Source organism: Populus nigra, chromosome 10 (genome assembly GCF_951802175.1).
Source record: "Populus nigra chromosome 10, ddPopNigr1.1, whole genome shotgun sequence".
NCBI lineage: Eukaryota > Viridiplantae > Streptophyta > Magnoliopsida > Malpighiales > Salicaceae > Populus > Populus nigra.
Genome location: NC_084861.1, coordinates 4,383,029 through 4,403,611, shown reverse-complemented (window position 1 = coordinate 4,403,611; position 20,583 = coordinate 4,383,029). Strand labels below are relative to the sequence as shown.

The 20,583-nt window shown below is 34.8% G+C and overlaps 3 protein-coding genes, 3 non-coding genes and 1 pseudogene across 8 annotated transcripts; all 7 read left to right on the top strand.

Annotated features, from left to right (window-relative positions):
* Nucleotides 1-2,312: 2,312 nt before the first annotated feature.
* Nucleotides 2,313-4,197, top strand: LOC133704673 (large ribosomal subunit protein uL22y-like). The gene is made up of 7 exons (XM_062129583.1): nt 2,313-2,462; nt 2,552-2,588; nt 2,678-2,718; nt 3,331-3,561; nt 3,645-3,747; nt 3,833-3,900; nt 3,982-4,197. The coding sequence occupies exons 1-7, from the start codon at nt 2,460-2,462 to the stop codon at nt 4,033-4,035; spliced, it is 537 nt and encodes a 178-aa protein (XP_061985567.1). The 5' UTR covers nt 2,313-2,459; the 3' UTR covers nt 4,036-4,197.
* Nucleotides 2,799-2,928, top strand: LOC133706107 (small nucleolar RNA snoR74). Its single transcript, XR_009844451.1, has one exon. It is a non-coding gene; the product is annotated as a small nucleolar RNA snoR74 (small nucleolar RNA).
* Nucleotides 3,084-3,212, top strand: LOC133706108 (small nucleolar RNA snoR74). Its single transcript, XR_009844452.1, has one exon. It is a non-coding gene; the product is annotated as a small nucleolar RNA snoR74 (small nucleolar RNA).
* Nucleotides 4,198-5,197: 1,000 nt separating the features above from the next.
* Nucleotides 5,198-7,930, top strand: LOC133704072 (probable nucleoredoxin 1; annotated as a pseudogene).
* A 660-nt stretch (nt 7,931-8,590) lies between these two features.
* On the top strand, nt 8,591-8,741 carry LOC133706093 (U4 spliceosomal RNA). Its single transcript, XR_009844438.1, has one exon. It is a non-coding gene; the product is annotated as a U4 spliceosomal RNA (small nuclear RNA).
* Nucleotides 8,742-9,333: 592 nt separating this feature from the next.
* On the top strand, nt 9,334-10,097 carry LOC133704749 (signal peptidase complex subunit 1-like). The gene is made up of 2 exons (XM_062129709.1): nt 9,334-9,529; nt 9,657-10,097. Exon 2 carries the CDS (start codon nt 9,657-9,659, stop codon nt 9,939-9,941), a length of 285 nt encoding a protein of 94 aa, XP_061985693.1. The 5' UTR covers nt 9,334-9,529; the 3' UTR covers nt 9,942-10,097.
* Nucleotides 10,098-16,667: 6,570 nt separating this feature from the next.
* On the top strand, nt 16,668-20,415 carry LOC133704144 (F-box/kelch-repeat protein At1g67480-like). 3 transcript variants are annotated; one of them, XM_062128902.1, is made up of 4 exons: nt 16,668-16,956; nt 17,861-17,935; nt 18,057-18,906; nt 19,624-20,415. In XM_062128902.1, the coding sequence occupies exons 3-4, from the start codon at nt 18,377-18,379 to the stop codon at nt 20,249-20,251; spliced, it is 1,158 nt and encodes a 385-aa protein (XP_061984886.1). In that variant the 5' UTR covers nt 16,668-16,956; nt 17,861-17,935; nt 18,057-18,376; the 3' UTR covers nt 20,252-20,415. The 3 variants fall into 3 exon arrangements, with proteins under 3 accessions (XP_061984886.1, XP_061984887.1, XP_061984888.1); XM_062128903.1 differs by having other exon boundaries at nt 16,668-17,190; XM_062128904.1 differs by lacking the exon at nt 16,668-16,956 and adding an exon at nt 17,521-17,598.
* Nucleotides 20,416-20,583: the final 168 nt, after the last annotated feature.

Genomic DNA, 20,583 nt, shown 5'->3' with positions numbered 1-20,583 from the left:
TTCATTATATTAATAATTTGATTACGTTAATATATCATATCAAATATATATAATTATTTTACACTAAAAAGAATGTAAGTTAAAAAATATTTTTTTTTTTCTTCACGTCATCAGCATTGATTTCTTACTTGAACTTGATAATTTTCTCTCATTAATTACTATAAAAACTAAAAAAAAAATAGTAATATTTTAGAAAGAATTTTATGTAATAAAAAGATTAGAGATATTAATTATGAGAGGGGGGAAAACAGTTTTCTTGATGAGCAAGTTTCAAGTACACTGCCATATCTCTTTCCTGATTGGTGGGGTTTTCTCCATTCAATTGGGAAACGGTTAAGGATATTCTGAGGGGTTTCGAGGAAGGATTTGAGGTTTCCTGATACAGTTTTTCAATCGATTTCTACTCCAGTTATAGATCTCTTGAAGAGGATGCTTCGCTAGTATCCTTCCAGGAGCTTGTCTGCGCAAGTGCTAAGTAAGTGATATATATATATATTATTATTTTTTGTTCATTTTGTATTTTTTAAACTTTTTTTGCTTTTAAGAAATAGAAAAGGAAAAAAAGTAAATAATATAGAAAGATTGTTGAACAAATAAGGTTTTTTTAGAATAAAATACTACTAAATTAAGTGTGATAAATATTTTAAAAAATATATTTTATTTTATTTTTTATGCTGAAATAAGCAATTATTTTGATAAATTACCACGACTAAATATTTAATAATAAAAATACATGCTCCTTAAGGTAGTGTTTAATATGTTGAACAATGATAAATTAGATAATATAATTTTTTATGTGAAGTTGTTTGGTGTATCTTTAGATGATACAAAAATTAATTTATGTCATATTAATAATGTTCTAGTGAAGAATTTTTTGTGTCATTAAAAGAGATAAGACAAACTTGTTCAGTTATCTACACAAGGGTTAACCCAAGTTGATCTGGGTCAATGTAAGAAAAAAAATAATTATTATCGTAATTTTAAAACCCAACTATTAAATCGACTATAGACAAGGCATGGGGTCACAGATCAGGTTGACCATTGACCGGATCAATGCAATAATAAAATGATTATCATTACAATTTTTAAACTTGATTTGGGGTTCGATCCGAGACAAGGTCCCAGTCTTAGGTTGGGCCAACCATTGGTCTAGGTCAACATAAAGATAAAAGTGATTATTATCATAGTTTTAAAACATGATTAGGGAGATGACCCGGACACGGATTGGGTTAACCACTAACCGAATCAACATAAGAATAAAAATGATCATTATTGTAATTTTTAAAACCAACTTATGAATTGACTCGGGGTAAGGTCAAGAACACAAGTCGGGTTGACCATTGAGTTAATGTAAAAATAAAAATAATTATTATCATAATTTTAAAACTCAACCTGGAGTTGACCTAGGACCAAGCCTGAGCTAGGTTGATCATTGCCTAGGGAAAATTAAGTATAGAAATTATTATTATTATTATAGTTTTAAAACTCGATTCGATGGTCGATTTCGAAGTCAGACTTAGGTCATAGATTGTGTTAACCATTGACTCAAGTCAATATAAAAATAAAAGTGATTATTATCATAGTTTTTAAACCCAATTTGAAGACCAATCCGGGAACAAGCCCAAGTCAGGACTGGGTTAATAAGGATAAAAATGGTTATTGATATATTTTTTAAACCTAACTCGAGAATCAACCTGGTGCAAAGCTAGAGTCACGAATGAGATTGATCATTAACCCAAGTCAATATAAAAATAAAAATAATAATTATTATAATTTTTAAATTTAACTAGAGGATCCAAGCCCAAGTTAAAAGTCGGGATGATCAACCTGGATAACTTGAGACAACATAAGAATAAAAATAAATATTATTATAGTTTTAAAATTCAACTCAAAAGTTAATCCGATATAAGATTCAAGTCACGAATCATGAGAATTATCTCGGGTTAATCCAATCACCTGTTGAAATAATCAATTCTTTATTTATTTTTTCTTAAACATAAACAAGTCTAGGTCTTGAATTGATCGGATGTCATCCAATATTTACTGAACACAAAATAAGTCAGCTGCTTGTACAGTTCTTTTCGATCAATACTGTTCATCATACCAAAAACTATCTATTCAGCTATTGGGTCATTTAAATAAGACCTATCTTGCAGCTTAGCTGGGCTGTAGAGCCCATTAGGGACCAATGAAAGTTCCCTTCCTGCTTTTCTTTTATTTTTTATTTCTTGAAAATGAGTTGTGGGCTTCACATGACAAAAGCTGAAAACCCAAATAACCCAGCCCAAACAAAGAGCAGCGTCGAAGGCAGTCTCTGCAGCAAGAATTAGGGTTTCTCTCATTTAGCAACCCTATATATAAACCGCACTCAGCAGTGTCAAATCTTCTCTTATGCTAGAGCCACCGGCATCAACGTCTTTAGCTTCAACAAGGCAGAAGGTGCTGCAGCATAAGCCACCATGGTACATCTCCGCTTTTTGCTTCCTATTCTTCCTTTGTTTCTTGCATTAATCTCTAAATCACACTGCGTCCCTTGCTCTTTCTTTTTTAGGTGAAGTACTCTAGAGAGCCTGATAATCCCACTAAGTGTAAGTGTTCTAATATTTTTCCTTTTGGATTTTCTGTGCGTTGGAGGAGATCTTAATTTTATATTGACGTGTCCATGCTTATGTTGCAGCCTGCAAAGCAAGGGGAGGTGACCTCAGAGTTCATTTTAAGGTATTGTGTTTAAGGTTTAGACGGGTTTCGTTTTTTGTATGACCGTTGCTTGTTATTGATTTTGCTAGTAAAACCTGATGAAAAAAGCAGGGGCCTGTTGCCTATGTGAACAGGTCTCTCGTAAACTTCAGGGAAATCAGTTACATTGTTATTGGGTGAACCTCTGTTTTATTTTATGTGGCTGAAGGTTCAGTAAATGATGACACATTTTGGTGTTACGATTTTGTTTATATCTAAATGAGGTTTTGTGGATTTCAGTAGTAAGAAATGAAGAGCATTGGATGATTTTCTTCCTCACTTTATCCTTTCGTTTTAACCAACCAAAATTGCTCCACATATTTTCTATTCTAGTTGTTAACCTGATGAAAAAAGCAGGGCCTTGTTGCCTTTTGTGAACAAGGCTCTCGTAAACTTCAGGGAAATTAATTGCATTGTTATTGGGTGAACCTCTGTTGTTATTGGTGGCTGAAGGTTCAGTAAATGATGGTACAGTTATCCCAACATGTATTGGATGAGTGTGATTGCAATTTTGTTTTTATCTTTTGTGTTTCTCACTTTCAGAGATTTTTTTACCTTGTTTTGACTTGTGCATCCTTTTTAATGTTTTTGCAGAATACAAGGGAGGCAGCTTTTGCTTTGAGGAAGTTGCCTTTGGCCAAGGCCAAGAGGTACCTGGAAGATGTCCTGGCTCACAAGCAGGCCATTCCATTCCGACGTTTCTGTGGTGGAGTTGGGCGAACTGCTCAAGCAAAGAACAGGCACTCAAACGGCCAAGGACGCTGGCCTGCCAAGTCTGCAAGGTTCATCCTGGACTTGCTCAAGAATGCTGAGAGCAACGCCGAGGTACATCACTATTAGCTGTTTGATCTTCATTTTTTTATCATCTTCTGCATTTCACTTGCTGATTTTATGACTTTCTTTTCCAGGTCAAGGGTTTGGATGTGGATGCACTCTACATATCTCACATCCAGGTGAATCAGGCACAGAAGCAGAGGCGTCGTACATATAGGGCACATGGAAGAATTAATCGTACGTTTGTTTTTATTAGACTATACCGGTTAAACATACACTTCTGTCTCTGTATTCATTAGAATCCTTTTCTCTCTCGCGTCAGCTTACATGTCCAGCCCTTGCCACATTGAGTTGGTTTTGTCTGAGAAGGAAGAGCCAGTTAAGAAAGAGGTAATCTAGACGGCAAAGTATGATGATTTATTGCTTGTGTTTTTATTTCTTCTTCTCTAATTATGTATACTGACATTACAGCCTGAGACCCAGATAGCAACCAGCAAATCAAAGAAGTCGCAAGCTTCTTCTTGAGTGGACAGCTTGTTTTTTTATTTCGAGCTATGCTCATTGTTCCATGAAAAATTTCTTGGAGAGCTTAGATGAAAGTCTGTTTTCATCAGGGTTTTGTTGTATCATAATTTGACAAATAGTCCTCGATAATTGCAATGATCGGCCTAACTGATATCTTGTTTACGAACCATGCGTCGCCTAACAAATAGTCCGGTTCGGTCCGGTTTTGAATCAAAATCAGTTAAAATGGTTCGAACCGATCATATTCGATTTGGTTTGGTTCGGTTTTTTTTCCTTTCAAACCAATTTAAATTAAATTATTTCAATTGAGTGTTTATTCTGAGTTTTTTCACTTATCATTTTTTTTCAGGAATTCTATCTTTGTCTTGTTTTTAATTTCACACATCTGTGCTCATTTTCACATATTTGTGCTTCTCAACATGACTTTTTTAAAATGGTTGGATATGTATGACGAACAAGAGGAAAGAACAGAGGTCATTTGACTAAAAAAAACTAAAAAAAAAATAAAAGGAAGATCAAAAAAGATTAAAAATAGTTTTCATAGATCCTCATTTCCTCACTATCTATCGAGGATTGCCATAATAATCTTCAGATGAAAACTGATTTTGAATTTTTGTTCTCACAATACCAACATTAAAGAGAGCACAAAAAAATCTTCTTTGGTTACATGTGCATGAAAAATTATATAATAATTACAGGATTATATGAGAAATAGAAAGAAGAATAAAAAAATTAAAAGCAAAAATAAAGGACATGTCTCCTATAGAAAGAATAAAACTATAGGAGGAATAAAACAATTAAAGGTAAAATTATAAAAGTGAAGATGGTGGTGCAGGGAGCAAATGAAAAAGAAAGATGGAGAGATGCAGAGAGTAAGGGAGGGGGCAACTAGGTTTGTTTTTAGAGGAAAGTTAATTTAGGTTTAGGGTTAGGAAAACATGCTATTTATACCTGTTTTTTTTTAAGTGCTGGCTTAGCTGAACCGGTTCGGTTCGGTTTAATCGGTTTTACACTTTAGAAACCGAAACCAAACCGAACCGGAATTTTTTTGTAATTTTTTAATCGGTTAATTCGATTTTTTTTTCGGTTCGGTTTTTTTGGTTATTTTTTTTTTGTTTTCTCGGTTTTTCGGTTTTTTTACTCATCCCTAACTTAACCTCCTTCCCCTCGTACTCGAAAAAAGATTTTAATGAATATAGGAGAGGAGATAGAAGAGATGTAGAGGGAGAGGAGAAAGAAGTAGGAGGAGAGGGGAAAGAGGACGAAGAAAAGAAAAGGGGGGAATGGAAAAGGTAAGCATAAAGTTGAGAATTTAATAAGAAATTAATAATTAAGCGGTATTTTATTTTTTTTCCTCAAAATTTTAGTATGGTGTTAATGTAATTTTGGAAACACAAGTTAAAGGGTTGAAAGTAACCTTTTCAGTTAAAAATGATAATGTTTCCGTCATCACCAATCAATCAATGAACTTATCGTTGATCAATATTATATTATAATAAAGTAAGCTTGCTGTCCAAATAAATGGAAGTAACCTTACACAATTATTCTTGATTTCTAGCTTGCAAGTGGTTCAATTACATAGCACCTTGAATTTGTAGTGGAGAGTGAGGAAAAAAAATAAAAAAAATGACCAACGAAGACGTTTCTCTTTACCTTTAATCTCTTCTTTCTTCAGTAGAGAGGGACATGCTCATCCGCAACAACGGTGATTAGGCACTTCTTTTATGCAGCTCTACTCTTGACATTGTTTATTACTTATGTGAAAGTCAGCAATTTGGTTGGGAGGATCGTGGGATTCTATTTCTCTGGTGCATGGTACGGACCATGCCGAAGTTTCACCCCATTGTTGATACAAGTCTATGAACAGCTCTCATCCAAAGGGGACTATGAATTGGTTTTCATTTCTTCTGACAGAGATGACGAGTCCTTCAATACGTACTTCTCCAAAATGCCATGTCTTGCCATTCCATTTTCTGATACGGAGACCTGCAAACATCTCAAGGAAGTGTTCAAAGTAAGAGGGATTCCTAATCTTGTCATTTTATTCGATGCTCATGCGAAGGTTTCATGTGATGGTGGTGTCAGAACCATCAGGGAACATGGTGTGGATGGATATCCATTCACCCTTGATCACCATTGATAGGCTGAATTTCCTCAAGGAGCAAGAGGAGGACGCTAAGAGGAATCAAACCATAAGCTCTTTCTTGGTTTCAAACTCACGTGATTACATGATTTCAAAAGATGGAAGCAAGGTAGATGGTTTATTCAATTAGCAACTTTTGATATTAAATTGATGATTCCATAATTCACGATTTTTGCTATTTGAAATTACAGATCCCTGTGTTGGACCTTGAAGGAAAATTGGTTGGCTTGTATTTTTCAGCGCATGGTCATAGGATGTGCCGTGAATTCACTCCTAAACTAGTGGAATTCTATAAGGTGCTCAAGGAAAAAGGAGAGAACTTTGAAGTAGTTATGATATCTCTAGACAATGAAGAATAAGACTTCAAACAAAGTTTTGAGACAATGCCTTGGTTGGCTTTGCCATTTAAGAACAGGAGCCGTAAGAAGCTAGCACAGTATTTTGAGCTTAGAACCTTTCCTACTTTAGTCATAATTGGCAGGATGGAAAGACTTTGAACCCAAGTGTGGCTGAAGTTATTGAAGACCATGGTCTTGAAGTCTATCCATTTACACTGGAGAAACTCGATGAGTTAGCTGTGATTGACAAGGCAAAACTGGAAGCAGTTTTGCTTAATGGGGAAAATGATTTTGTGACTGACAAAAGCGGTTCCAAGGTAATGTTTTTTTGTTCTAATTAAGCTTATCCTTTATCTAGTAATTGAATTTACTGTATACATGCTACCAATAACTTGAATATTATCACAAATTGAATGTATTAGCAAAGGTATTTTCTGATCATATACATGGTTTACTCTTGGTTAGGTCCCCGTGTCTGAGCTAGTTGGAAAGAACATTCTTCTCCACTTCTCAGATCAACGGTGCCCTCCCTGTCGTTCCTTTTTACCCGAGCTAATTGAAGCATACCACACAATTAAAGCAAAAGACAATGCCTTTGAGGTGATCTTCATCTCAAGCGACCGTGACCGACCTTTGATAAGTTCTATTCAGAAATGCCTCGGTAGCCCTTCCATTTGGCGACGTAAGGAAACAAATCCTGGTGCGGAAGTTCAAAATTCAAGGGATTCCTGCAGCTGTAGCAATTGGTCCCAGTGGCCGGACCGCTATTAAGGAAGCTCGGATGCACTTGACAGCTTACAGGGCAGATGCTTTTCCCTTCACCAAGGAACATCTAAAGCAATTGGAGGAGAAGCTTGAGGAACAAGCAAAGGGGTGGCCAGAGAAAGTGAAACACGAACTTCATGCTGAACATGAGCTTATACGTTCTAAACTGTACAGTACATGTATATATTTGCGATGGCTGTAGGGATATGGGATCTGGGATCTGGTTGGTCTTTCTGTTGCAAACGATGTGAATTTGATCTTCACCCCAAGTGTGTTTTGAAGGATGATGAAAATACTGGGACTCAAAAGGGAAAGGAAGGATGGATTTGCAATGGAGATGTGTGCTGCAAAGCTTAAGCTGACTTAACGGGCTTCCTTTTATAACAAGTATGCAATGTAAGATGTTTGTTGCATGTATGTGAAGATAGTTGACGTCTTTCCTGTTATCTATACTTAAACTAATAAGTGTAAGCCTGAGCTGCTGAAGGATTTCCATGTTTTGTATTTCGTTACCAAAAACATATAAGAACATTGGCCACCGGCCAAGTTTATGTGAATCCTTATTTTGGTGACCCAATTGAAACTTAGGAATCCATGGCTGGTGGTTTGTTCTCAATATATAACTTGCTACGACGTTGTCTTTCCTAAAGGAAAATGCTTATCAGTGCTGTGAAGAAATAGGGAAGATTTGCTATGCAACTGTCGTTGTTTCTATCTGGCCGGACGGAACAATCCGTTTAACCTCTGGATCAAATATTCCAGTAATTGTATTGCTGGTGTAAATTTAAAACTGGGCTGATTGTCACTTACCTAGCATTATATTACGAAATCTTCGAAGTCTAACTTAAAAAACAAAGACTGTCCAATCCTAACAACTGGGACATCAACTTGTTGAGACAGATTTAGATTTCTCAGTACTGCGAAGTCCACAGAATCTGAAACATCTAGGAACTTGAACAACAGAAAGCTAGAAGGCCCAAAGACTGGACATTTAAGAAACATAGAATTTGGACACGATGAATGTTTAATTAGTCGCGAGGCGTCACATCGAAGGTTATTGATCTGCTTAATTTTATGAAGTATTGAGCTTTGATCTTCGTTTTCTTTTTTATTTTCATATTTGATGTAAATCTACCTAAAGAGCACTTGTAGCATTCCGTCGTTACTCTCTCGTGCACCTGCTATTGTTATCTTGCATCAGGGTGTTGGAGGCGACCGTATCTTTCCTAAGTGTCCCACATCGAAGAAATAGAGCTTTGTCAAAGGGGGCGCTGACTATAAAACATGCCTCAACGCATCCTTATTCTTTATCTTTGCGCTTGGGGCAATGACGCAGCTAGTGAGGTTCTAACCGAGGCGCGTCAATTGCTGGTTGAAAACTATTTCCAAACCCCCTCATTGGCCTGGGTTTGGCTCAGGCCATTGAGAATTTCTGGAAGGGCTCCCCTCGGGGTAAAGCCCAACAATTCTAGTTCCCAAGTTTAATAGCTCTGTGCTCTCTATTTTGTTATAAGTAAGAGAACTACTTCATATGAAGGAGAAAATAATACAATATGACTCTAGTTTAAATTTTTACAAATTTAGTCATTAAATTTTAAAAGATAATTCAAATTAAGACTTGTATTTTACCTATTTCCATTAAAATTCGTTATGTATTGTTAGAATCTAAACAAATTAATTTAAGTATGTACACACTACTTTATAAAAAGGAGAAAATAATATAATAAATTAGTTAAATAAGAAACGCGAGAATTTTGTGCGTTGAAACTAGTATATAATGATGGGCTCTTCTCGAGAAATTTTAGATTGTTGGAATAGTCATTATTAATACTTAATTCATAATAGAGGTAAACATAAATAAAATTATTTTCAACTTAAGTAAAAATAATTTTATAATTTTCTCGTTTTATCGTGTATTTCTTTTTTCGGGTTTAGGTATAAAAAATGAATCTAATTATTATTAATTATTCGAATTTTCGGGTCCTTCTCAATGAGCGGCCTCATCTCCGCCGTTAATTATTCAGTTACATCCTCCTCTATGCGTTACGTGTCCCGTGAGTCTGATCCCAAGGTTTCCAAAACATCTTGACGAAGACATTCCATCCGTCAAAAAAGAACGGAATTACATCATACTCCTAATATATAAAATAAAATCTTCACTTCTATCACTTTTTCGTAATTTTGCAGATCCGATCCTCTTTCAGACATCCTCTCTCCCTCTCGCTTTCGGGATCTCTTCACATTCCCAGTAAGATTCCTCCTCTCTCTCCTTCAGTCATGCTTCCATCCGATATGCGTTTTAATTTCTTAGTCATAATCTAGGGTATGAAAAAGTACTATTATATTTGGGTGATTGTTGAATTTTTGGTAATCAGATGGATTGGCAAGGGCAGAAACTGGCGGAGCTATGGATGCAGGTACTGCTGATAGTTTTCGCTGTGGTGGCTTTCGCTATCGGTTATATTACGGGATCGTTTCGAACAATGATGCTAATTTACGCCGGTGGAGTGGTTTTCACCTCACTTGTTACTGTCCCTAATTGGCCTTTCTTCAATCGCCATCCTCTCAAGTGGTTGGACCCAAGCGAAGCCGAGAAGCACCCTAAGCCACAGCAGCAGGCTGTGGCTTCCAAGGACAAGAAGAAATCATCCAAGAAGTAGGTTTTTTTTATTGATTTTGACTGGTTTTGTAGTCTTAGCATTTGTTTGCTAGGGTTTTTAATTGGTCAAATGAATTGATGAGATGAAATGTTATTTGATGAATTGGATGATATAATAACTTTGCTTTGCTATTAATTTAGACCTCTTGGACAATTACATTCGAGTTTCGATTAGTTTTTTTTTTTTTTTTACTTTTTTTTCTGCTTATAATTTTCTTGGTTTATTAGAGTGATAGAAGTAGGTTAATCTGCTCACCAGAATGGATAGACAATGTGAAGAGTACTGCATTTAGTTTTTCTTTTTTTCTTGTTTTTTTTCAATAGACGAGAATGAGACTGAATTCATTTTATTGTTTTGTACGGAACACAAGTTCCTTTGTGCGCAGATGTTTCTTAGCCATTGGATTCTGAAAACTAATCACTAAAATGTATTAAAAAATGATAGACAATGTTTATCCAATGGCTCTCGAAAGGGGTGTTATACGAGACAGATCCTTAGAGTTATGCATGAAATGCATCCTGTTTATGTTTTGGATGAAGTGGGTTTGCTTTTTATGTGGACTTGCTACTATTGTTGATAAGTAATACTATTGATTTTTAAACATAATTGAGTTCATTATCAAGACAGAATCCTAATGATGAAATTGAGGTATATAATTTGTTTGATTCTAGTTTTTGGATGAGTAAATTTTCATTCTAGAAAGAAGCAATGCTAAACCTACTGCTATGGCTGAAATGGGTGCCCGTTTGATACAAATCTCAGTTAAAGAATCTTAAGAAAAGAGTAAGCTGTTGAAGCTATTAACAGAAAACTGAGAAACAAAGTGTTGCATTATAACCATCCAAGCAGAGTTGCAAAGATTGGATTCTTGTTAACTTCATATACTGCCCCTTTGAGCTTCATTTGTGATGAAAATGTTGATTTTCGTAATAGTTGGATGATGTCATATGCCTTCTGTCTGGTCCGGCAGGGCTATGTAATTTCTCTGAGAAGAATCATGATGCTGCTCTTTCATTTGATTTCCGTTTCTGGTATTGACATCCAACTCGTTTTGATTTATAAATTTAAAATTGCATCACTCAGTTTGCAATACATCGTGATTTGTTACATATACACATGGATGGATACTATACACACTACATATAGCACATTGAACAATTTTTGTTCTCTCTCTAGGATTTGTCTTCCTGGATAGTTTTAAGAAATGCTGAAACTGGTTGTTGTGTTTGGTTGAAAATGTATGATCATTTACCAGTATAATTTTCTGAAGGGAAAATGATACCAGAATAAGCAACGAAATCCCCCTACATGATTCATTGTTTGGATTACCATGGTTTAAGATGACACTAGTGGGTTATACATGGTATGAGAAGCAAAAGCCTATCAAGTAATGACAGTGGAGAACCGTAGACTGCAACATTGGGTGATGTGCGATGAAAATTTGTCTAAAATTGATGTAGGGGATGCTTCCCATTTATTTTTGTCAATCTGTGTTTAACCTTTTGTCCATGTTTTGTACGTGGACCTGCTATATTCTTCCTGGCTGCCAGAGTTGCGTCATCTTTGGCAAATCGTTAGTCGAGCTGAACTTTTCTCCCTTTTTTTCCCATGAAGTTGATATAGGAGGCTGTTAAGAGTTTGTATTTCAAAGCAGAATAGAAGATTTTTGAACCTCCTTCGGGCTGTAAATTGTTACATGACCTCAAGGTGAGTGAAGTATGTGCTACCAAGCCCACCACAGGTATTTGGTCCCAAAGGTCACCCATAGAATAGGCACAGACAACAGCTGTAAAAGCTGCCCATTATTAGATGAATGTTTCTCGTGTGGCCTCTGTTCAGCTTTTGCCGGATAAGCTCCAAGTTGCCACAGGAATCACCATGGCACTGGCTGCCTTTGTTTCTATTCCGTATCTTGTCTGTGATTATAGTTCAAGTACCAAAATAGGCGTTTAAACATTTTAAACATGTAAAACACACAATGCAAGGTTTCTCTAACCGGTAACTCGCTGCAGTTTGCTGCTTAGGGCAGAGTATACTTTCAACTATCTACTCGTTTTATTTTTCACACCACTTTAAGGAAAAACATAAGTATAAAGATGTAAATTCATTGACCTGGTATGGAGTTTTGCCTGCTTGTGCCACATACAAGGGCTTTACTGGACCTCCAGTCACAAAGGATTGTTCTTCATTCAACAGTGGCTTATTGCAAGCTAAGATATGCTTTTTATAAGAATATTTTGGTTTTATGATTTGCGTCAATTATTTGATAGATAAACTTATGTTGTTTTATTGATTTTTTTATTTTATTTTTATTTTTTAATATTAGGTTATTTAAGAATTAGATTTTATAATTTATTTTTATTTGTTTTATATGGATTTATTATAGTTTTATAATTCAAGTCACGAATTTGATATATTAATGAATAGTCTAGGTTGATTTTAGACTCCTAAAATCAATTGGATTATATCAAATTAATACTTAAATATATTTTTTTGTACTAGAAAGATATTAACATTTAAATATATTTTTTATATTAAAAAAAAATTTCACTGGAACACGAGTCTAAAAAGAGCCGTGGATAAATGATTGACATCTCCGGTTTAGAATGAAAGATTAGCGCGTGAATTACTATTTCCATGTTGTAACTACTTTGTGATGGTCACACCACGCGTCCCTAGTTCAAAGAATTGACTGTTGCGTTATATATTGTTTTTTTAGTTTTTTTTTCAATTAAATTAATTTTTTAAAATGTTTTTGAAATTATTTTTTATATGGGAAGGTTTTAAATTAATTTATTCCAGTGCTTTTTTTATAGTTTTGATGTGCTATGAAAATAAATATATTTTTAATTTAAAATATTTTTTTTAAAAAAACTTTATATTGCATTAAAAAACACACACCTAGAGTACAGCATAACATAACATGCCAGCGAAGAGGTAGAAGAGAATGCTTTGGATCATGCAGCTATCTTTCATCGTAATAGAAGGGGGGAAACGGATACAGGGTAGTTAAGGATCGAGTGCATTAGTTATTGTGGGGCATAGTATTTTTTTTATTTTAAAATATTTTTTATATTATCAAAATCATTTAAAAATACAAAAATATCATTAATTTTATATTTTTTTAAGCCGAACGCATTTTTAATATACATCTAAATGCAAAAACAGATAGTGACTTGGTCATTAGGTTAATATCATATTTACTCTTAAATAAAATTTTGTATTTATTTTTGTTTCCAAATAATCTTGCCCAAAAATGTGTTCATTTGCTAAACATGAAAAACTTTTTCCCACTTTGGAATTTGAAGAACGTTTCAAATACAGATTTTTTTTCTAAATATTTTTCTAAGCTTGAAGTTATATATAGCTAAATAGATTATTTAAATATTTTCCTATGACTTTTCTAAACGTGTTCATTTAGCCTTTTTCAATAATTCTGGATGATAAATTCCATAGCAATAAACAATTTAGCATCTTTTCATGTAATTTATTGCATGGAGTGAGCATGTGGCATCGCTCATATAATATTGTAATCAATTTCTCCATCATCAACTACATACAAAAATAGAAACTTACAAAGAAAAAGCAAGCGGTTGATGAAATATTTTTAGATTTTTTTTACTTTTATGTTTTAAAAGTAATTTTAAAAAAATTAAAATTTTTTATTTTAAATTAAATTTTTTTTCATATTTTCAGATAATTTTAATGTGCTGATATTAAAAATAATTTTTAAAAAATAAAAAAATATTATTTTAATATATTTTTAAATAAAAAATATTTTTAAAATTAATGCAACTCATAGTAAACTATAGCTAAAAAAAAGAGAGAAAGAAAATGTAAAAAGTCTAACCTAAATTTCATAGCCATCCGATCTATCCTGATCTTGTTTTACAATTTCCCAGAAGAGGTTCTGTACGCTGCCTTGATGTTGCTGGAATTGATTGTTTGTGCAGGAGGTCGAGGGTTGCTATGACCAATGAAGTGAAGATAAGCTGATTGATTCGCTGACAATCGGACACCTGTCAATGCAGGTATGGAGGTGGATACTTGGTCCTTGGATCTAGTCAAGTGACGGGGCTTATAGATGTGGGTGCCACGTATCCATCACGCTTTCCGAGTCGAAACTTACCCTCTCGATGCAAGCCTCTTTAATTTATTGAAAATGCAGATAAAAATCTGCCCATATTCAGCGGTGTTTCCCCCTTTCCCCTTCCTCCATCCACCGTCTGTGTCCCACCAAGATTCAATTTCGAGGGGGAGACAGCCACTATTCTAGCCGTCAACTTCTGCCCGATTCCACAGTATTCTGTCCCAGACATACTTATCATCAGCACCACCATGGGCTTTTTTAAAATCCACCATGAGCTGGATTAACATGTCTTTACCCAAAAAAATGAAAAATTAGGTTTGTGGAGAGCATTATCTTTTTAATTAATGATAAGAGTAATTCTATTTTTGTGATTTGAGTTTTTTTTTAATTAATGATAAGATAATATTTATATCATCTAACTTAATCCATCAAAATTAAATAATATAAATATTATAAATAATAGTAAGTTAAAAAAAACTCAAGAAATAAATATAATGAGTCAGGTAGCAGGTTAGGGTTTTTGAAACCCAATCAACCCAACCCAACTTATATATAATATAATTATTTTATCTTTATATTTAATATTTGTAAATTAGATATTTTTTTATTTTTTTTATAGATATGCTGACTATAAAGTTTTTATACACGCGCGCGCGCACATCCACCATACTCATTATTCATCAAGGAAAAAATCTAGATATTCACATGCTATCCGTCATGTTTTGGGTGTCCAAATGGATATCTTTTATGAATATTATTAATTATTCAACAAAAAAATAAATAGTAATACACACACAAACACGAAACACAAATACATGTCTTAGGTTGGTTTGTGTCAGGTTTGACAATATTCATACCTCATTTATTGCCTATAAGATAAGACAACTATTCATAAAAAAACTCATTTATTCAGATCTGTGTTTATCAGGTTTAGATTAAATTATCATTCATACAAAGAGATAAGTAACTAGATTTAAATGGTGATAAAATTAGATCCAACATTGGGGTGTCAAGACACTTATAGTATATGTCGTATGTCTATTTCTAAATACGAATCCATGAAAATTAACAATGCAGCCTCAATCTATGAATACATGTAATATTCATTATTTTTTCCAGCTTAATATATCCAATTATCTCGGTTTCATTTTTTTTAATAGATTGAAGTTTACAATTTATAAAATACAAGTTAAGTGGAATACAATTATACATCAAAACTCCACCCAACTATATCCATAAATACAAGCTTTGAAATATATTTAATTACACAATATGGTAGCTCTCAGATCTTGGTGTGTTTGTCTAAACTTCTACACTTGTGTTTGCTGTAGGGTACAACCTTACACGGCATAAAATGCAAAAGCTATGTTTTTTTTTGTTTGTGGTGGCAGGCTCCACCATTAAAAATAAAAATAAAAATAAAAATAAAAATAAAAACTTAGAAAAAAACACTCGAATCTTACATGAAATCGCAGTTAAAACTTATAACATAAGCTTTTGCACTTTACCATATTAATATAAAAGGAAATTGGAATATAAGATATTGCATCACCAACTCCCAGCCATTATTTGATCTAACAACCATGGCCTGAAAAGGTAGCAGCCACATCCCTCCATTGCAAAACCCAAACGATACATCCAACGGCTCACATTGCGGGATTGATCCTTGACCAGACACGTCAGTGACGTTGAATAGTGCAGGACATGTAAGAGGGCAACCTCCATTGGCTCCACCCACTTGCAAGTTGCAACGGTCCATGGATCTCACCGAAATCGACCGTCTTGGCTAACTAGACCACAAATCCTCCTCGTGGTCCATGACATTTACAGCACCATGGCATCTCCTGCCCAGGTCCACCAATACGCATCTTCCACATTGGTCTACCCAGATTCCTTTTATATATATATATATTAAAAATTATTTTAGAATCTTTTGACACTAGCTAGAATTAATAATTAATCTTTACCATAGATTGTATTCGGTTAATCAGGACATAATTGACGACAGAAAAAAATTTTGGTCAGAAAAAGATATAAAATAAATATATTTTTATGTATTTTTTGGAATTATGTACGTCTTGGAGTTATTTTACTAATCAAATATAACTGATAAAGAATTCATCAAAGTCTTTAGAAATAATTTTTATTTATTTATAGATAATTAAGGTTTTTTCAGGTATGTATTAATTGAGAATAAATATTTTCCTTGAATAATTTAAAAAACCCGATTCATATATGATTGCTACTTTTAATTTTTTTCAATAAACCTATTTAGATACTGATCTTAAAAGGATATTTACTATTATCTTTTTCGAATTATTAAATATATTTGTTAAAGCTGGTTCCAATTTTTGGATAGATCCCGCCACCATAAACTAATTAGTGTTTATTTGAAAATGTGCTGCTGCCTATAAAATATTAAATTAATTTTTTTTTGATATTTTTGGATGTTTTTAATATATTAATATTAAAAATATTTTTTTTAATATAAAAATCATTACCTCAATATATTTTTAATTGATAAATATTTTTTAAAAACAACCCATTAAATTACCGAACACCTTACATATGCAATGAATGATGTAATAAAATTTAGCGTTATTTAAGAACCCGTGGTCGCAGGACACAGTTTAGTAAAAAAACCCAAACAAAAATCAATCTCACACAGAGTGATACAGTAATAAGAGCAAGTCGTCTCCGTGTCCTTTCTTATTTCTTCCTGTAGTCAGTGTGAGTCCGCATGGCAATCTGATCCTGACGTGGTGGCGCCCTATCGGTTTTTATCTTGAAAACTGACAATGCGGGCGTCTCTCTGCATAAAAAGCCTCATTTCATGCTTCTTTCTCAAGACCAAATCTTTCTGTTCAAACCAGCTCCCCTGTCTACTCTCCACGATATATAATTCCCTTTTCCTTCCTTCGCCGGGTAATAATTCTCCTCTCTCCCAGTCCAACACCTGTTTGTACACTTGCTGCACATCTGGTTCCGATATTATTGTCTTAGATTAGCGAGCATTTCCCTCTTTTGATCCTGGATTATCCATCCCGTTATGTTTCCTTTATCTTTTCATATTTATCTTCATTCTCCATTCTCGTTGCATGTGCTATCTCACACTAGCTAGCTAGCTTATCTCATGCTGCTCTAAATTACCAAGCTAAGGTAAAAACGTGGTTTTCGTTGCCCCATTTGCCCTCTGCATGTCCTGCTTTTGTTGTCTCTCTGTTTATTTCTTTGCTTTCTATCTATTCATGCTCTGTTATTCATCATCTTCTAGCTATTGATTTTGAGCTGTGATTATTTACGCTTCTGCATTCAAGGATGGATATATATTTAGATCTGTTCATACTGCTTAAATGTCTTTCTTGTTTGTTATTTTTTCTTTTCATGATGATTGAAGGGTTTGATACAGTGATTTTGTTGAGATCAGGGCTGCTTCTGATTGCTGTTTCCCCTCCTGGTATAGATGTTTTACCTTCAACTGTTTTGTCAGCAAGTAATTGGTGGGTTGGTTTGTTAAAAGTTAAAGATGAAACTTGTGCTTCTAGAAGATACATGGATTCGGATAAGGTCTTTGGATTAGTGTTAATTGTTTCCATTTCAGTTCTCTACTTTTCCGATTATAGGTGATGAAATATGATGTGTGCATTTAACTGCTGCACCGAATTTGAGAGTAAACTTGCTCTATTTAAGTTTTTTTTCTTTTAAACTGTGGTAGCGTTTGCATCAAGGAGCTTGCTTCCAGGCGCGGATTATTATAATCTTTTATTCACTATAATAGTTCATGTTCGGTAATTTTTGAATCAACTAATGTTGTTTATATGTGATCCAGGTAATTAATGATCAAATTCAACAACAGTGGAAGTCACAGCAGGCTGAGGCTTCCTAGGTTTTATGGCCTTGACTGGTACGTATAAAAAGATATACACACATGTTGTTACTACTTACTTGGCTTTTCAAATTTTGATTTCATGGATGAGTGTTGTGTTTTTAGTATTAATGATTTTTTTTCTCCTCATCACCTGCAGGGATTGGTGCAATTTGTGAGAGAGGATACTATTTTAGAGGCATACAAAATACTCTACGTAAGAGAACTGAGAGAAACTCCTACAAGAGAACTTTTGGTATGGAATCAAACTGGACAAAATACAGGAAACCCTTGGCATTTACCGATCAAGTGATTCGATCTGCAACTTCTTTTATGCCTTGGTCCCTTAAAATCCCTATAAGTGATAGCCATCATGGATTTCTTTAATCGAGTCTTCATTGTTTACAAGGTCCTGTGCTAGATTCTACGGAGATATAATGAATTACAAGAATCGTCTCCATGTCGATTTATTTATAGAAAATGCCTGGTTTTGCGAGTAAGAAGGAATTCTTAGACACAAGCATGTCTTTCTTCACTTTGATCACACAAGATAATCCTCCAGTGCATTCAAAGAGCAACCCTGTAGTAGATTCAAGGGTTGCTCATGATATTGATGGCCTCATTGTACCTGGATTGCCCGATGATGTGGCAAAGTATTGCCTTGCACTTGTTCCTCGCCGCTATCTCCCAGCTGTGGGTGCTGTTTGCAAGAAATGGAGGTCATTTCTTAAAAGCCAAGAGTTCATAACTGTGCGAAAATTAGCTGGCTTGCTTGAGGAATGGCTATATGTCTTAACTATGGATTCTGAAGGAAAAGAAAGCCACTGGGTGGTTTTGGACCGTTTGGGACACAAACGCCAGCTTCTTCCACCAATGCCTGGTCCTACGAAGGCTGGGTTTGGGGTTGTTGTTCTAAACGGAAAGCTTCTTGTTATGGCTGGTCATTCATTGATTGATGGGACCGGCACTGCATCAGCAGATGTTTATGAATATGATTGCTGCCTCAACAGGTTTGTTTTCTGTCAATCATGGGTCTCTCTCTCTCTCTCTCAAAATTATCATCAAATACATTTGGATTTCTCTGAGATTGATATCTCAGCCTAGTGGATATACTGCTAGCCTTTTTGTTCCGTAGTTCTAAGATCTTAAATTAGGTGGATTCATGAAATGTTTTGCTCACTAGGAAATTCATTTGAAGTCTATAGTCATTTCTGTGATCTTGAGAACCGGGATCTTCCACACACTCGCACACACTAAGATATCAACAGGGTCAGTGATTTTATTGATATATGAAGAAACTGCCATTTCAAATCCAACAAAACACTTGTACAATTTACAGAACCCTTTGCATGTGGTTGCAAATGAGGTACTTCACTGATTGACTGGCCTCCCTTATCAGGTTGTTCTAATTAAAGTAACTGTAGAGCTAGAACGCAACAAAGAAGTTGATAATTCATGTCAGGGTCAAGAGCCTGGCATATATTAAATTTGATTCCAAACACTGCTACAGGCAAAGAATTTCATTGTCTGGGCCACCTCTGCAGACTTAAGTCTGAGATTTACCCCGTAAATGTGGGCAGGGTCAGGGCGGTTGGCATGTACCTGGTGGGCCAGATGGCCTGGTACCTTCTTTTGCAGTGTTTTGTCTTTGTCTATACCTGATTTTTATAATGCAGTAACTTCCTATAGTTGAATTCTCCATCAGAACACTTTCTTTGTAATTGCAGTTGGAGTAAATTGTCAAGAATGAATGTTGCCCGGTATGATTTTGCCTGTGCAGAGGTTAACGGCAAGGTTTATGCTGCTGGGGGGTATGGAATGGATGGAGATAGTCTCTCCAGTGTTGAGATGTATGATCCTGACACTAACACATGGACCGTGATAGAGAGTCTTCGCCGCCCAAGATGGGGTTGCTTTGCCTGTGGCTTTGAGGGCAAGCTTTATGTCATGGGAGGAAGGTCAACCTTCAGCATAGGCAATTCAAGGTCTGTGGACGTGTACAATCCAGAAAGGCACAGCTGGTGTGAGATGAAGAATGGTTGTGTGATGGTTACTGCCCATGCTGTTCTGGGAAAGAAACTCTTCTGTATGGAGTGGAAGAACCAGCGGAAACTAGCAATATTCAATCCAGAGGATAGTTCTTGGAAAACGGTAGCTGTTCCATTGACAGGGAGCACAAGTATTGGTTTTCGTTTTGGAATCCTTGATGGGAAACTTCTGTTGTTCTCTCTACAGGAAGAGCCAGGCTATCGAACTCTGCTGTATGATCCTAATGCTTCTCCAGGTTCCGAATGGTGTACTTCTGAGATAAAGCCTTCTGGATGCTGCTTGTGCAGCGTTACCATCAAGGCATGAAATGATGCTCTTACAAGGATCGATCTGTACGTTTATAGTCTTCTTGTATACACAAGCAGTGTTGTAGAGTTGCTCGCCCTCCACAGTCCAAACCCCTGTACGTTTCAGTTCAGTTCAGAAGTTAAGAGTAGATAATAATATTAATATCGATATTTTATTCATTATCTATTAAATAAAAAAATGTAAATATCTATTATATATATTTACACTTATATAGATATATATATATCGATATTTTATTCATTATCTAAATTATATATATATATATATATATATATATATATATATATATATATATATATATATATATATAACTTGGATTTTTCAACAAA

Bases quoted from the DNA above. Each gene is read 5' to 3' on its own strand.
- LOC133704749 (XM_062129709.1), top strand. From the start codon at position 9,657: ATGGATTGGCAAGGGCAGAAACTGGCGGAGCTATGGATGCAGGTACTG.
- LOC133704144 (XM_062128902.1), top strand. From the start codon at position 18,377: ATGCCTGGTTTTGCGAGTAAGAAGGAATTCTTAGACACAAGCATGTCT. The intron at 18,907-19,623 runs GTTTGTTTTCTG...TTGTAATTGCAG, and splicing joins TATGATTGCTGCCTCAACAG to TTGGAGTAAATTGTCAAGAA.
- LOC133704673 (XM_062129583.1), top strand. The intron at 2,589-2,677 runs GTAAGTGTTCTA...CTTATGTTGCAG, and splicing joins GCCTGATAATCCCACTAAGT to CCTGCAAAGCAAGGGGAGGT. The intron at 3,901-3,981 runs GTAATCTAGACG...CTGACATTACAG, and splicing joins AAGAGCCAGTTAAGAAAGAG to CCTGAGACCCAGATAGCAAC.